A 16,900-nucleotide genomic window follows, 5' to 3' on the forward strand; every position below is an offset into this window, starting at 1 on the left:
TTTAGCTGCAGTTATCATCCTTCATGCTTAAATGCTTCCTCCTCAAACCGAGGAGAGGACGTTCTTCTCCCTAATCTCAATTCGCTGATCGGATTCAGGAAATTTGACATTGACACAGTACTCCTGAATATTTTCCACTTGTCCTGATCATGTCCTTTCTAACCATGATTTTTCCCATCGGGCTCGTGTGTTGCATTCACTTGTCATGTCTCTTTAGTTGCTTTAAATTTGGAGCAGCCTTTTCCTTGTCCTTTTGAACATCAGCATTTTTGGAGTCCAGGCCTGTGGTTTTGTAGAATGCTACCTCAGTCTGGTTTTCCCATACTTTCCTGCAATTACAATCAGGGTGTGTGTCTTGGCAGGAAGATTTATCTCTGTTTTGCAGATGGCAAAAATTGATGCCCAGAGAGGTTAAGTAATTGGCCAGAATTTGAACCTGGAAAGTCTGGCTCAGAGCCCAGGCTCTCACAAAAATCTTACATGCGGATTCTGTCTTTGGTTAAGAAATTGGAAGGTCCAGCTGTAGCAGCACTGCTCCCACCTTCTCAAAGAGCAACAGTGAGAAGGAGTGGAGTTGTAGCCGCCCTCTTCCCCAGGAGATGTGTTTGCCATAGTCCCCACCACTCCCTCTTGTCTCACACCAGGCCAGCTTTGTTTATGTTACTTGCCTCGCCTCCCCCGTGGTCCCAGAAACCCAGTACAGATTGTGGTTTTATAAAAGCAAAGTCCTCTGACCGAAGTGAAGGTTGGTTGGGGGAAAGTGTGGCCTTAAGTTCTTACCCTGTGCAAACTTGGACATGCTAATAGCAGCTTCGTGTGCTGAGTGGGATAGAGGACCTTTTTCTCCTATTGTAGCTTCTTGCCTCTATCCTGCATCACACATACCAGGACCCACCTCCCCAGGTGGCCTGGACGGCCCCCTAACTGGGACTGAGTAGTAGGGAGCAGGGGCGCCTGTGTGAAACTCTCCAGTGCTCCCCAGAGATGACCTTGCCATCTTCCGTGCATTCCCCTCCACAACCCTCCCTGCTTCTGCAGAGACCTGGGAGCTAGCTGCGGTAATATCCGGCCTGTGACTCTAGCCAGGTGTTCCTTCTAAAATTGCCTAAAGTCAAGAGTCACCAGATTGGCTTGTAAAATGTAGATTTCCAAGCCTTTCCCATGGAAAGTTAGTCTGGATAGATCTAGAATCTGTATTTGGGGTGGGGGAGGGGCAGAGGGAGAGAGACTCTTAAGCAGGCTCCACATCCAACTTGGAGCCCTACGCTGGGCTCAATCGCATGACCCTGAGATATGACCGGAGCCAAAATCAGAAGTTGGACGTTTAACCGACTGAGCCATCCAAGCGCCTCTAAAATCTGCATTTTTTAAAAAAAAAAATTTTTTTAAAGATTTTATTTACTTATTTGACAGATCCCAAGTAGGTAGAGAGACAGGCACAGAGAGGGGGGAAGCAGGCTCCCTGCTGAGCAGAGAGCCCGATGTGGGGCTCGATTCCAGGACCCTGAGATCATGACCTGAGCTGAAGGCAGAGGCTTAACCCACTGAGCCACTCAGGCGCCCCTAGAATCTGTTTTTAATACCCCAGGGTACTCAAACCTAGACAGCTCAGGGAAGCACAGTAGTTAAAGGACACTCTCTCTTTAATTTCAGTTTTCTTTGTATTTCAGACACAAATACATTCACAGGTTCCAAATACAACAGTGAGAAAGTCTCCCGCCCTCCCCTGTTCCCAGGTTCCCGGTTCTCTCCCGTGGCATCCGTTGTTGCCAGTATATTGTGTCCCCATCTAGGGAGATTTCATAAACAAGAAACACCCTACTTTTTCTGGGGGGAGAAAGAAAAAAGGTATCCTTCCCTATGCTGTGTTCTGTTCGTTAAGAGCGGGTAAATTTACATTTAAGCACAGTTACTTTCTCGCTTTGTGACTCGGGAGCCTCCCAGAACCCGCTTCCCCCTCTAAAAGGGTGATAATAGCAGGACAGCCTCAGAAGCTGCGGGGTCGTGGGGGGGAGGGTGGTGGCGGGTGAAATTCTGGGCACAGGTCCTGGCACCCAAGTGAACAGTCTATGTCCCCAGTGGGCTAGGCTCAGCTTCCTGGCGTGAGAGGTCTAGACAGAGCCATACCTGGGGGTCAGGCCACCCCGCTTATGATTTCGGAGGCAGATAGGAAATAGTGTCGGGGTTTATGGAACCTTTACTGTGTGCCAGGCACGTGCCGAGGCCTTAGTGAACATCTTGGAATTACAGGGTTACACTTCAGTCATTGGGCTGAAAAACACAGTAGAAGAGTGTTTCCATTAGCGTGTGCTTTGCAGGATCCTTAACTGCTACCCCCTAGCTGCCAGTGAAATTTTTCCCTGCCAGTTGTGACAACCAGAAATGTCTCCAGACATCGCCAAATGTCCCCGGGGAGGCAGGGGAGACAGAATCTCTTGCATTAGGAACACGTCTTATTTCATGTTCATGTTAACCACAGTAACCTGGGTGGCAAGGACCGTGATTGCCCCGTATTTGAGGGGAGGAAGCCTAAAGAACAGAGAGGTTGGGTGCCCTATCCGAGAACACACAGCTCCTAAATCACTGCTGGGATTCACACCCAGGCAGCCTGACTGCCGAGCTCAGATTCCTACCCATTATGTAAGAGTCTCTTTTATCTTGAAGAATGTTGTCTGGAATTATGCAAAGCTCTTCCAGATCTCTGCTTCACAATTAACCTCAATACATGTTATTTGTTGTTGTTATATCTGCCACCAAATCCTCAAAAACACCCCTGTGAGATCTCCTAAGTGCCATTTTACAGATGGGGCAACTAAGGTCTCTTGCTTAGGGTCACAAAGTAAATCAGGGGTTCTAGCTGCAGTTGCACATTAGTATCGTCTGGGGAAATTTCTGAAGGCCCAGGCCTCATTCATCCCAGACCGATGAGAGTCTGGGCATGGGACCTGGGTGTCTGTAGCTTGTAAAGCTCCCACGGGATCCCAAGGTTGAGCACTCCTGTGTTAGGCTGAGAAGCCAGGTCGGCGCTCAACCCCAAATCTCAGTGGCCACTGTGACCAGAGGCTCTTCTCCTCCTCTTTCTCCCCCAGGGGAAATCTATGCAGCCCACAGGGACGTCTTCCCTCTTCACCTGAAGTCCCTCCCAGAGCTGCACCCCCCCCTACCCTGGTCCCAATCACACAGCACAAGCACTGGGCCCATGCCACTGGGTTCTCCTTTATACTCCTGCTCTCAGGAATGGTGACCGAGAATGAAGGCTGTAACAAGAGGGCCCCGAAAGCCAGCTGGGGAGAGGGTTACCCAGTGCTGGAAGGAGTGAGGTGCCCTCTGAGGGTGCCAAGGGTGTGGCCCGAGTCACCACTCGCTCCTTCTGCAGAAGCTGCACCGGTTTGAGCAGTTGGGTGACGGACTTGAATTTCTCCGGAAAGCTCTGGTGTGTTCCCTGCGGGGGCAAGGGGCTGGTGGGAGCTGGTGACTCCAAGATGCTGTACCAATGCCCTGTCCTCAAACTCCACTGGCACCCACACCCCGAGGGGCTGGGACAGATGTCAGGTGCAGGCCTGGGCCAAACCACCTTACTCAAAGGCATTCAGGAGCGAACTGGTCTTCAAGGAAATGAGTTTTGAAGGGAAGGAACCAGCACGAACTGGATAGATTGCAGGAGGCAAGAAACACCCTCTGCTCCTGCCCCTGAGTTCCTTGGCCAAAGGAGACCCCAGGAGCTGCCTCAAACACATCGGAGGCTGGGGAGCAGGCACAGCCCTCACCTGGCATCAGTCTTCTTCCTCTGTCTTCCTGAACGTGGCCATGGCTTCCTCCAGCACACCATCAGGGTCCAGAATTTTGATCTGGAGGGAAACAGTAAGGGGTTGGATTGGGGAGCATGGGAGGCGCATGCTGCCAGCCTTTGGGGCGCTGCCTACTTTGGAGGTGCTGTCTGCCTTGTGGGCTGCTGCCAGTCTCCATGGGGATGCCCCGACTGAGAACAAAACCTTGTCTGTTCCCTGGCTGGGCTGGGCTAGGCCTGGCCAGGCTGGATGTGGCTGCGGGGGCACCGTTTTCTGTCTCTGGGTGTGCCCACCTTAGGAATGGGGAACTGGGTGGGCTCGGGTGCCTCATCACGTCCAAAGTCAATCATGGTGCCACACTTGGCCACGTCGTCCACCCAGAAGCCTTCAAACAGCTGACCGTGGTCCAGGTGGAAGAAACGGCCTGGCCCATTCTTCATGCCTCTCTCCCAGTAACCCTCGTAGCGGTTCCCGTTCTCTGTGGGAAAGGACAGGGTCACATGGGTGCTGGGCACACCTGACCAGACCAGACTACCAGGCTGGCCCCTCTGCACATCCTCCGCACATCGGAACCTGTGCCCACGGGGAAGCCAGAAGGAAACCCAGCTGACTAGAGTGCCCCGGGCTGGGCTGCCTGCGGTCTGGGCAGACTGACCTATAAACATCAGAGCCCCCAGGGTGGGGTGGAGGGTGGGGTGGGGGTGTCAGTGACTTCCAGAATCAAACCTGGTGCACGTCTGGCCTCCACGACTTACCTGAACTTGGATGAACAACATCCTTTCCTATTTGTAAAAAAAAGTCATAGCTAATAGTATGGATAGACAATGTTTTTCCAGCATTCACTCTGTGCCTGGTTCTTTGCTATGTTTCTGACCTCACTCACTCCTCCCAAAAACAGTTCTATGAAGGAAAACCGACTCCATTTTCTACAAATGGAGCTTGAAAAGCTCAGGGAGTCTGACTGACTTGCTCAAGGTCACAGAGCTAGGATGTGGCAGAGACAAGATTTGAAGCCAAGGTCTGTTCATCCCAGGAGCCCATGCTCTTCTTAACCATGAATTCACGCTCCCGCTCTGCTGATGGTGGTGTTGGCATAAGCGGAATACTAATAAAGCCAGCGCTTCTCAGCTCAGACCCTTACAGCCATGGGATCTCGGGCAAGTCACAACCATTTTGTCTCATTTCCTCATTTGTAAAATGGGGATAACAGAGGCACCTACCTCATAGAATTGTTGTGGAGATTAAATACATGGGTTCACGGAAAGGACTTAGATTACTGGATATACCCCAGACGAGAGGTCAGCAAACTTTTTTCTGTAAAGGGTCAGCCGGGATTTTCGGCTTTGTGGGGCACAGGGTCTCTGCCACAACTCCGCCATTGCCGTGGACGATGTGTAAATGAATGAGCAAGTTGGTGTGCCAATAAAACTTTACTTACAAACACATGTGTTGAGCTGGGTTTGGATTTGGTCCAAGGACTGTAGTCTGCTGACACCTGCTACATGCAAGTATGAGCTAGTAACATTGCTGAGCACTTATCATTATGTGTCCGGCACCGCACTCAGCACTTTACAAACCTCATTTAACCTTCTCAACTCTAGTTAAGTCATATTTTTATCCTTAATTTACAGATGAGAAAACCAAAGCACAGAGAGTTTAAGTTTGAGCACATTGCATCAAGGTCACGTAGCTAGTAAGAGCTTGATCCAGGATTTGAACCTGAACCCAGGCAGACAGGCTCCAGAGTCCAGGCCACTAGAAATGATGCACTAAGAACCCTTACACTACATGTGGCTGCAGCAGACACTCACTAAGTGTGGGCTGTTGCTACTAGATGCTCACTAAAAGTAGTCACAGAGCTGGGTGCATGGGGGCTTGAGAATGACAGAAGTAGCTGGCATAAGCCCTCCTCAGCTGATCTAATGCCTCAGTTTGGTCAAATCTCATTGGAAATTGGAGTCTTCAGTTTTCGGGAGACTGAGCTCAGTTTTGTGTCCTCATCAAGGGCACCTACTGTGTACCAGGTACTGGGGAAACAATGGGGAGCAAAATAGATGCACGGTCCAGGTCACAGTCTGGAGAGACAATGACACTAACTTTATAGATAGCCTATTACGTGCCTGTTCACAGTAGTACCGATTTTTAGGTACTATTATTCCCATTTTACAGGTGAGGTAACTGAGGCATGGAGAAGGGAAAACTTGCCCAAGATTATACACCTAGTGCTAAAAAGGAAAGGAAGCAGGTGCTGAGGATGAGGAGAATGTGCACTAGTGGTATGAACAGGGGAGGCCTCTCTGAGGAGGAGACAGTGCAAAGATATGGAGGATTTTCTTTCCATTTCAGCAGTGCAAGGGCCCTGAGGCAAAAAGCGTGGGAGGAACTGAACGAAAATGAGTAAGGCTGAAACTGAGGGATTCCCAGGGGACATGGGGAAGGAGGCACAACTACAGGACTGCAGACCCTGCAGACCACGCTCTGAACTCTGAGGGTAAGAGGGAGCTATGGAAAAGTTGAAAGCAGGTTAGCAATACGGTCCAATCTGCCAAAGTTCATGCTGGTTGCTACGTAGAGAATGGATTAAGTCCTGACGCTAAGGCGGTTTACTCATGACTCTTTCTCTCTCTAGGAATATTTTTCCCTAGCTCAGTGTTTATCAGGCTCCTTCTCTCCAGGTCTTCTGTCCAAACATCACCGCGTCAGAGACATTCTCTGACCCTAAGTCTGTCTAGATAGCCCCTGTGCCCAACTCCTTTGTCATTCTCCAACACACCTTCCTATTTTACTTATTTATTTTTCCCTATTTTAAAGGGATATTGCTTAGCACTTTTGACCTCACAATGAACAGACTATGTTAATCTCGAGCGAGTGACTTAACCTCTCTGTAGCTCAGTTCATTTGTAAAGTGGAGATGGTCATAGTACCATCTTACGGAACTGTAGTGAGGATTAAATGAGCTCAGTGCTGTGTATGTGTAGGCTAGAATTACTGACCATAAGAAAATGTCTTAATTGTTGATGTGTCTTGTTAGGCTCCCCTTTAGAATAGAAAGTCCCTGAGGGCAGGGATCTGGTCCTGTCATTCACCTAATCGGGAGCTGAGCTGGAGAGGGGCTGGGCGTGGTCTGGGCGTGGTCTAGGTGGGGCGTGACCAAGCCGGGCCAACCGGGGCTGCCCATGGGGCGTGGCCAGGAGGCCATTGGGGCGGGGCTGGCTGGGGCGGGGCGGGGCACTTACTCTGACGCAACATGCCCTCCCCATGCGGCTTGTCGTTCAACCACTGGCCCTCGTATATGTCGCCGTTGCTGTAGTACATGCGGCCCCATCCGCTGCGCTGGTTGCCACACCACTCACCCTCGTAATAATCCTTGGGTCCGAAAAACTGAATCCCATAGCCCTGAAAGCACGAAGGTGTCCCTGTTCAAGGCGCCCCCCACCACCTGGAAAGCCACCCCTATCTTCCCGGGCACCCAAGCCACACGCCTGGACTACTTCCCTGCTTCCTCCCTCAGCCCTACATCCCAGACTGATGGTCGGGCATTGAAAAAGCTCCTCAAGCTCTCCGTTCCCCTCCACCCCTGTGCTACCATCTTCGTTTCTCCCCTCCTCACTGGTCCCCCTCTTCCACTCTCCCGTTCTCCCCTCCGCACGCATCTTCAGTGAAGCAGCTAGAAGGATCTTTACATCGCTCATCTGATCACGTTTGCCCCTTCTCCTCATCTCTGATTCGACCCTGTTAAAAGTCGCAGATGCCTCTGAGAATCAGATCAAAGTTATGGACTTTCTCCCCAGAAAAATGAACACCACACTCAGTGTCCAACCACGGAGAACCATGGACTCCCCGCAGATCACACCTTAAGGAAGTTGGGTTAAGCAGCCCAAGTCTATACTTCAAAATCCTGATTCCCCACAAAACCTTCAAGGCCCCCATCTACCCCTCTCCTCACCCCCACCCCTGTGGGCACACACACCTTGGTGTTTGACATATTCTTTGCTACTTCTGACTACTTTGCTACTTCCCCTTCTCCTTTTTGTCCTCCCTGGTTAACTCTTTGCACCTTTTGGTATTACCTCCTGTAGGAAGCCTGCCCTGAATTCTCAATTCATGTAGGCTCCTTGGGAAAACCTCTATCCTAACATCAAATCGTATGTGAATTGTTTATTTTGGGCTCTCTTTCCCCACTGGCCCCTAAACATTTTGAGCTCAGAGATCACAAAATCCAATCACCATTTGCCAGCAGTGTGTGACCTCAAGCAAGGCACTTCACCTCTTGGGGCTTGTTTCCTTATCAGTAAAATAAGAATGATGATGACCATGACTTTGTGAGTGGGTTGTGGGATACCGGGAGGGTTCAGGCATTTCTCAGTTGAGGACACGCCTCTGTCTGGCTTCTACCTCCAGGACCTTCCTCTCTTGTCCTGTGGCCAAGGGTGTGGCCTCTGCTTTCTTGCTCCCACTTTTCCTACCACCTCTTGTGTTGGTCCAACAGAAGGGGGATTCTCAGAAAGGAATGCCCAGGGAAAAGAAAGCCAGGAAATGAGTGGGGCAGATGGGGGGAGGAGACTTGGACCCCACACAGCCTGGCTGGTTTCTTGTGCCATGAGGGTTCATGGGCTCCTCCCCGGGCCCTCTCCTCTTGCTTCCTGTTTCCTGGGTTTTGTTCTAAGAAGCCTGGATGATTTCCCACCCCTTCCTTCTCCCACGCACACAGTACTCTTGTCCTCCTTCCCTCCACCCTCCTTCCTTTTCTCCCAGGACTCTCTGACTGTTCCCCCTATACACACACACACACACACACACACACACACACAGAGCCTGCTTTCAGCCCAGCCCACATCCCAGGGCATGACAGGAACCACTCACCGATTTTTTATCATCTTTCCACCAGCCAGAGTATACTTTCCTGGGCTTTCCCATCTCTTGGTCAGGAAAGCTGAGGGTGCCATAGCCATCTCGCTTCCCAAACTTCCAGTCTCCCTCATAGATGGCTCCTTTCTTCTTCCAGATCTGTGTTCCTTTTCCTGATGACGCACAGATGGGCCGACACTGCAGACATGCAGCCATGGGGCTGGAGGGGCAGGTGCTGGGTCTGCCTTGGCCTCAGGGGCCCCTAGAAGACTTGATGACTTTCTCAAGGACTGAGTCAGGGTCTGTGCCTTGTCTCTAGACCCCCAGCGCCAGTGAGAACTCCAAGAAAGTTCCATTTCTACAAATAACAGTTCTCCAGCTGTTTGCCCTGATGCCGGATTGATACAGCAACCCCCCAAGTAGAAATCTGCCCCTCCTTCTTCTCTTAATAATAATGAGTTTCATCTCTTTTAAAAATAAGTTTCATCTTTAAATGATACTCAAAGGTTACATGAGATGGCCAGATTTTCTAGAAAATGTTCTGCGTATTTCTTCAGTTCTCAGAAACACACATGGAGACCTATGTCCTATCATTCCAGCCTCATCTGTGAATTCCACTCCCAACTTCCAGACTGCCCTCCAACCACTGTGGCCGCCGGGCTGGTCGAGGAACCCACCAGATATGCCTCTGCCTCAGGGCCTTTGTACCTACCTGTCCTTCATCCTGGAATGCTCTTCTGTAAATTTCAATCACACTCTACGTCCTACAAATCTCCATTCAAATCTATTTTTTCAGTGAGGCCTTCCCTGACCATCCCATATAAAGTCACATGTCTGTCCTACCCCCCTTACCCTGCTCTGTTTCTTTTTTTCAAGATTGTATGTATTTATTTGACAGACAGAGATCACAAGTAGGCAGAGACGCAGGCAGAGAGAGAGGGGGAAGCAGGCTGCCTGCTGAGCAGAGAGCCCGATGTGGGGCTCGATCCCAGGACCCTGAGATCATGACCTGAGCCGAAGGCAGAGGCTTAACCCACTGAGACACCCAGGCGCCCATTCCCTGCTGTTTCTTTCCATATCACCTATAAGCTCCTAACATATCAGACGATTCACTTATTTGTCATTTTTTGTCTGTTGTCTAGCTCTCCATGAGAATGTGCACTCCATGAGGACACAAACTTTGGTCTGTTTTGTTCATTGCTCTATTCCCAGCACTGAGGAACAGGACCCAGCAAGTTGGAGGTGATCAATACATGTCAAACAAAGACATTTGTTGAACAAAGGGATCAATAAAATATTTGTGGAGTACCTATACGGGCTAATACGTGTCTTGGTCCTTAGTAGCTCAGGAACAAATCCAACATTGTCCCTGTGAGTTTTTTAATCTCGGCCGAGTAAGTTAACTCCCTGGGCCTCAGGCTCCTCATCTGTAAAATGGGGATGAGACTATCTCATGGGGTTGTTCTGATCACTACATTCATTAATATAAGGAAAACACTTCGAACAGTTTCTGCAAATACAAAAGATATTACCAATTATTTGTGCCCTTGAGGTAGAGCCCTCACCCGGTTTTTCTACCTGTCCCTCTTTTACGAGGTTTATTTCTTTTGGGGTACCAGCCTCTCCTGAACTCTCAGTCCCGATGGTTTGCGTGGATCTGGCTCCGCCCCCTGGCCACGCCAGCCAACCAGCTCGGGCCACTGTGATTGGTCGATTGAAGGGCATGTGATTTGAGTTGGTCCAATGAGACTGTTTGCCTCTGGGATAAAGGTAAATTTACCACTTAAACGAAGTTTTTTATGGTCAGACTCCTTGGTGTGCCCACTCTCTGTCCGTCCCCTCTCTGCTCTGGGCACACTGGCTTCCAGTCTGTTCCTTGAGCAAGACTTAATACCCCTCCCCACAGTCCTTCCATTCTGAGTCCACTACCTAGCAGACAGGCCCTTCTGCCGGGCTAATCCCTACCCATGTGCGCTCCGCTCAGACATCGCCTCTCTCTGTTATGGCCGCTTTCATGCCTCCTCTCGGGTCCCCTTCATATCCTGATGCCACCCCTTTTATTTTTATTTTTAATTTTTTGAAGTAAAATAGCCTTGTTTTATTACGTGCAGACTATATATAAACAAACTACCCGCTCTGAAAACAGCAGGTTCTGGCTTTTCCCAGGGCCCTCAGAAACCTCTGGGAGACTAGTTCCTTCCCCAGAGAGGGGTGCGTGCGTGTGTGTGTGTTTGTGTGTGTGTGTGCGTGATGGAGCCACACGCTCCTCCTTCCCTCTCTGGTCCAGGAGGAGGCATCTCCGTCTTACTCCTCTGCAAGGAATCGAGGAAGTCTTGCCACTCTGCAGGGTAAAATCGCTTATAGACGTTGGTCTTACTCCGAATCTGTTTCCGGGTATGTTGACACTAATTCTTCTCACCCCGGGCCATAACTTTATAGTCTCCCCCCGCCCCTCCACCGTTCTCCGTCATGAAGTGTATGTAGTCAGTGAAGTCTGGAGACAGCATGTTTGCTTTCTTTTCTGGGAGGCTGGCTTCTACCTCCATGTCATTTACCCCATACAGCCTGCCACCTCTTTTAGCCATGTGACCCTCAGTGAGTCATTTCCTCTCTCTGAGCCCCAGTTTCCTCATCTGTAAAATGGGATACTATTTATTGTGCAGGTTCCCTGCGAGCCTGGGGCCCCCTGAGGCTTGGCATCTTGCCAGATGCCCAGTACAGAGCCTGATGTGGGCCAGGAGCGCTGTAGGGATTAGCGGAGTGAAGGCACGAGCAGTCCAGGGAAGCCGTGGCCACCCAATCCTTGCCTTGCATGATGATGATTCTCTTGACTGCTTCCAGTCTGCTTACACCACAGCAGTCCCTGTCGGCTTGGTCAAAGATATGTCTTGAAGAGAGGGGAGGCTCGATTAGGATTCTCCTACAGCTCCATTTTCAAGAGCCTCAACCCAATCAGCTCTATGCCTCTGGGGTCCTAGGTGAGGCAGGACTCACATCGAAGGAGGGGTCAGAGCGCCATGTCAACCCACAAGTTCACAGCACAGGTGAGGCTGCTGAGATCCATAGAATGGGAGATGAGTTACCTAAAGTCACACGCTAGACGGCGGCAGCTTCGGAGTGCTTTTGGATTAGGATGGTTCCGAGTAGTGGTGATCCCTGCCATGCTCTGCCCTCAAACACTCACAGACCCTTCTGCACAGATCCCAGGCTATGCACTTAGTAGATGTCATCTCTTATCTTTACCAACAGACATTTTCTCATTTTACAGAATGGGACACTGAGGCTCAGAGTATGGTAATTAGTCACTCAAGGTCACTGTTGGTGGAGCCGAGATTCTGACCCAGGTTTCTGGACTCTAAAGTACTTCACTCAGGAAGGCACGAGAGAAAAGTGGTTAAGAGCACAGAATCTGGGGGCACCTAGGTGGCTCAGTGGGTTAAAGCCTCTGCCTTCCACTTGTCATGATCTCAGGGTCTTGGTATCGAGTCCTGCATCGGGCTCTCTGCTCAGCGGGGAGCCTGCTTTCAGTCCTCTCTCTGCCTGCCTCTCTGCCTGCTTGTGGTCTCTGTCTGTCAAATAAATAATAAAATAAAAATCTTAAAAAAAAAGCGCATAGGATCTGGAATTGCAAAACTACGTGAGAAGCCATATCATCTTTTTTTAATAAAAGCTTGTTTCTCTTGGGGCACTTGGCTGGCTCAGTTGGAAGAGTACACGACTCTTGATCTCAGGGTCATGAGTTCGAACTCCATGTTGGGTGTAGAAATCACTTAAATAAAACTTTTTTTTTAGATTTTATTTTTAAGGGGCGCCTGGATGGCGGAGTCGGTTAAGCATCCAACTCTTGGTTTTGGCTCAGGTCATGATCTCGGGGCCATAAGACCCAGCCCCACATTAGTCTCTGTGCTTGGAGTGGAGTCCGCTTGAGATTCTATATCCCTTTCCCTCTCCTCTCCCGCTCATGCTCTAGTTCTCTCTCTCTGAAATAAATAAATAAATTTTTTAAAAATATATTTTATTTTATTTTTTTTAAATATTTTATTTATTTGACACAGAGAGAGAGAGAGATCACAAGTAGGCAGAGGAGCAGGCAGAGAGTGAGGGGGAAGCAGGCTCCCTGCGGAGCAGGGAGCCCGATGTGGGGCTCGATCCCAGGACCCCGAGACCATGACCTGAGCCGAAGGCAGCGGCTTAACCCACTGAGCCACCCAGGTGCCCCAATATATTTTATTTTTAAGTACGCTCTACACCCAACATGGGGCTCAAACTTACAACCCCAAGGTCAAGAGTCATATGCTCTATTGACTGAGCCACCCTGGTGCCCCTGAATTAATAAAATTAAAAAAAAAAAAACCCACTTCTTTTTCTTCAGGGCTTAGTTTGTGTCACAAGGAACCCCATGCCATTTGCTGGCTAAAGTAACAGTTAAAGTGGGACGCCTGGGTGGCTCAGTCGGTTAAGCATCTGTCTGCCTTTGGCTCAGGTCATCATCCTGGAGTCCCGGAGTCTGCCTCTCCCTTTGCCCCTCCCTCCTGCTCATGCTCTCTCTCTCTCTCTTGCTCTCTCTCAAATAAATAAATAAATAAAATCTTAAAAAAAGAAAAAAAGTTGCAGTTAAAGCCCCAGCTAGTTGTGTGTGTGTGTGTGTATGTGTGTGTGTCCTCCCTAACCCCCTGCTGGTGAGACCCCCACATCAGAGCTGTTTGAATCCCTACTGTGAGCTGGTTGCAGGGGGGGCACCTTTTCTTCCTTCCAGCCCCATGTTTAGCCCAGGTCTCAGAGGTCAGACCATGTACTGGAGTCCCCAGAGCCCTAGCTGTGGTTACGGATGGTGTCTCAAGACCACTTTGTCCCCTGCTGGTCCCTGAGGTCTTTGCTCATCTGAAGTCAGGGTTGAGTTTGGTTCCAGAGCCCCAGCGTGTGGAGACCCCCGGCTGGCCCAGGTCAGTGGCATTCCACCCTTGAGGGAGCCTTGGGGACATATGTCCCCAGGGAGCTCCGTCAGCGACTTCCTTGGCCCCAGTCAAGTCCCAGTCACCCACCATGGCCCAGACTCCACACTAGCCACCCGGACTCCTCAAGGTCCCCCACTCACCATGCTTCATGTTGTCCTTCCACTCGCCCACATAGCAGTCACCATTGACCGAGTACACCTGGTGTCTCAGTCCGTTCTTCTGGGCCTTCCGGTCCCACCCCTTCCATAGGGGCTCCGACTTCTTCAAGCACTTGGAGATAGGCATGTTGCCTGCTTCTGTGGGGCCAGGGGGTGCTGGTAAAGGGTTAGGGACATCAGGGGCTCAGTGTACCCCTAGTAGTGCCAGGATCCTGGGGCTTCCTGGGGATGCGCTTGTCTGAGCCCAAATGACATGAGTCCTGTATGTTCTGAGTCCCCGGGCAGATGAGCAAGCCGCCCTTTGAGGGTGACCCTTCTGTGCTGGACTGACCCTTGCCTGTCACCTCCTTTGCATCTATCTCTAGGGTCCCGCTGAGGTAGGTCTGATGACACAATTGCTTGGGAACCCAGGGAAACCAGTAGAAGAGGGGGTTTGTGATGGCACCAGGAAGAAGCTGTCCCTCACCAGTGGTTGACAGTCATATATTTAATAACGAGTATGACCAATCCGTGTGTATGCTGGCCTAAGGCTGAAGCTTTCTCTGGAAGCCCCAGTGCTGTGCACTGGGATCCACTGCAGGAGAGAAGTGGATGGCCAGGGTAGCGGGGGATACCCAGGCCACTCTGGGCCTGCAGGTAGCCACTACCACGCAGCCTACAGGGACACCTTCCTGGCCCCCAGTACCCAACACCGCAACCCCTTTGGTCCTGCCTTATCTGTTAGAGGGTGCTAGAAATGTCCAGGACCTGGCTTTAGAAGCTGTCAGGGAAGGTGTGTCTGGGTGGCTCAGTCAGTTGTTAAGCGTCTGCCTTTGGCTCAGGTCATGATCCCAGTCCTGGGATGGAGCCCGGCATCGGGCCCCTTGCTCAGAGGGAAGCCTGCTTCTCCCTCTCCCACTCCCCTTGCTTGCATTCCATCTCTTGCTGTCTCTCCCTGTCAAATAAATAAATAAAATCTAAAAAAAAAAAAAAAGCTGTCAGGGGAGCCCACCAACTAGAGATACTGCTCATAGGGTGACCAACTGTCTGGGTTTGCCTATGACTGAGGGGTTTCCTAGGAACTTGGACTCCAGTACTAAAACTGGGACAGTCCCAGGAACACCAGGATGGCTGGTCATCCTTCTACCTCTGACCTCTGTCCTTTTCCCGGATACTCTACTTGTCTGCCTTATTACCTGGTTAGGTTTCTCCATCAGACCGGGGCTCTCCTTCCCGCGATGCCTGATGGGGTTGCAGAGAAACTTTGGGTGGTCTAGGGTCTCTCTTTATGCTGGGACTCCCCCACCTGTGTTCTTCATGTCTCCAAGATCTCCAGTGTATACATCCATGTCTATCTGTCTCCAGGGGGCTCGTGCAAGGTGATAAAGATGGTCTCCCCCAATCATGAGTATCTGTTTCCTGCTCCATGGGTTTGGGACACACACACACACACACACACACACATGCCAGTGGCGCTAGCACCAGAGGCTGAGTGAGATATTTAACCATTAGCATGAGAGGTGCTAAGCCAATTACCTTTGGGCTGAGCCAGTTTCAGATCATGGTGTCCCAGGCATCCACCCACCCATGGCCAGCCTCATGGGTGTGCAACCCGTGCAGTCGAACAGGGCCCACACTTAGAAGGGCCCATGCTTGGTTTACTCCTTTGCTGGCACTGTTTTTAAATTCTCAATACTTTATGAGTGAGGGCCCCCTTTTTCATTTTTTAAAAAAATTTTAAAAAGATTTTATTTATTTGACAGACAGAGATCACAAGTAGGCAAAGAGCCAGGCAGAGAGAGAGAGAGGGGAAACAGGCTCCCTGCTGAGTGGAGAGCCTGACGTGGGGCTCGATACCAGGCCTGGAGATCATGACCTGAGTGGATCATGACCAGAGGCTTAACCCACTGAGCCACCGACGCACCCTCCCTCTTTTTCATTTACACTGGGTGCACATATCAAGGAGTTCCTTCTGTAGGGCTACAGCAGGGTCTCCAGGAGTCTGACCGGGCTGACCAACCACACGTCTGGCATGTATTTTGACATGCCCAGGAACAGGGTAAATCACTCCTGGCAAAGAAAACAGTAAGGGCAAAAGCTGAGAGGAAGGAAACCGTTTCAGGTCCTAAATGTAACGTTTTCCTTTTTTCTCCCATTTCCTAGTACCACCTGTACAATGATGAATCTTTATATGTAAATTAATTTACTTTAAAAAATCAATATATTTATCCAAGAAAGAAACTACATATCCTTACTATAAATGGAAAACCAGTATCAGATACCTTAAGGGGGAAGCACAGTAAAAATAAAAATACTATACAGAGACCACCTTAAGTCTTAGCTACATATCAGTGGCTTACAGTTGAAATTCGCAAATGTTCAGAAAGGTGTTAATTAGCGCCGAACTGACACTTTCTCCTTGGTTTTCTCAGAAGTATAATGGAACCAACCTGGAACCTAATAACTTTTTTTATGATGTCTTTGGATGTTACTTAATGCCTCATCAGAGTAATATAAAATCACCCTCTGTCCCACTCTTTCTTGGGAGCAAGGGTTTTCTGCTCAAGAGGAGGTTACGGTCTTAAAACGGGAGCTACCGATAGGAAAAGAAAGCCTTGTGAGGCGGGGCGCGCGGACCGTGCACGATTGTTTTGATTCTAAGTAATCAATCAGCCACAATGGAAGGTGGAGGGGCGGGGCCCAGACGCAGGGGGGGCCATCCCGAACTCCCACCCCACCCACCTGCCCCAGCTCACCTGAGCCCGCTCACCTGCGGGGCGGAGCCTGGATCCGCAGCTCTGTGGACCCGAGCGATGGGGTCGCCGCTTCCAGCCTCAATGACCGAGCGCGGCTCTGCCTCAGGCGTCCCCTGCCCGGCGGGGGTCGCTATGGCAACGCGGGGCCCCAGCAAAGCCGCCGGCAGAGCCCGCCCCTTCCTGGCGAGACCGAGTGCTTGCTTCGCGGCGGGGAGGGTGCAGAGTAGTGGGCGTGGGGAAGGACGTCTTAGGGCCTGTGCAGGTCGAGTGCAGCCCGGTTCATCGGCCTGCTGAGCAAAGGGCTGGTGGGCGAGCCCGAAGACCCGGCATCCGCAGAGCGTGGGCCGCGGTGTGCCTGGGGAGGATACTGCCCTCCCCATCTGGGGATCCCCAGGGCAAATACAGCACCCCGAGCA

At 50.7% G+C, this 16,900-nt stretch overlaps 1 protein-coding gene across 2 annotated transcripts; it reads right to left on the bottom strand.

Annotated features, from left to right (window-relative positions):
• Positions 1-3,181: 3,181 nt before the first annotated feature.
• Positions 3,182-16,570, bottom strand: MORN3 (MORN repeat containing 3). 2 transcript variants are annotated; one of them, XM_032876344.1, is made up of 7 exons: positions 16,485-16,570; positions 13,732-13,905; positions 8,652-8,809; positions 7,025-7,184; positions 4,082-4,266; positions 3,768-3,848; positions 3,182-3,442 (listed from the first exon to the last, which is right to left on the bottom strand). In XM_032876344.1, exons 2-6 carry the CDS (start codon positions 13,874-13,876, stop codon positions 3,774-3,776), a joined length of 723 nt encoding a protein of 240 aa, XP_032732235.1. In that variant the 5' UTR covers positions 13,877-13,905; positions 16,485-16,570; the 3' UTR covers positions 3,182-3,442; positions 3,768-3,773. The 2 variants fall into 2 exon arrangements, with proteins under 2 accessions (XP_032732235.1, XP_032732236.1); XM_032876345.1 differs by having other exon boundaries at positions 13,732-13,887; positions 16,485-16,553.
• Positions 16,571-16,900: the final 330 nt, after the last annotated feature.

Source organism: Lontra canadensis, unplaced genomic scaffold (assembly GCF_010015895.1).
Source record: "Lontra canadensis isolate GAN:19392208 unplaced genomic scaffold, GSC_riverotter_1.0 scaffold58, whole genome shotgun sequence".
NCBI lineage: Eukaryota > Metazoa > Chordata > Mammalia > Carnivora > Mustelidae > Lontra > Lontra canadensis.

Excerpts from the sequence above, each read along its gene's own strand:
- MORN3 (XM_032876344.1), bottom strand. The coding sequence starts at position 13,876 with ATGCCTATCTCCAAGTGCTTGAAGAAGTCGGAGCCCCTATGGAAGGGG. Across the intron at positions 8,810-13,731 it reads GAAGGACAACATGAAGCATG|GAAAAGGAACACAGATCTGG; the intron begins GTGAGTGGGGGA and ends GTGCGTCATCAG. Across the intron at positions 4,267-7,024 it reads GGAGGGCATGTTGCGTCAGA|AGAACGGGAACCGCTACGAG; the intron begins GTAAGTGCCCCG and ends CCTTTCCCACAG.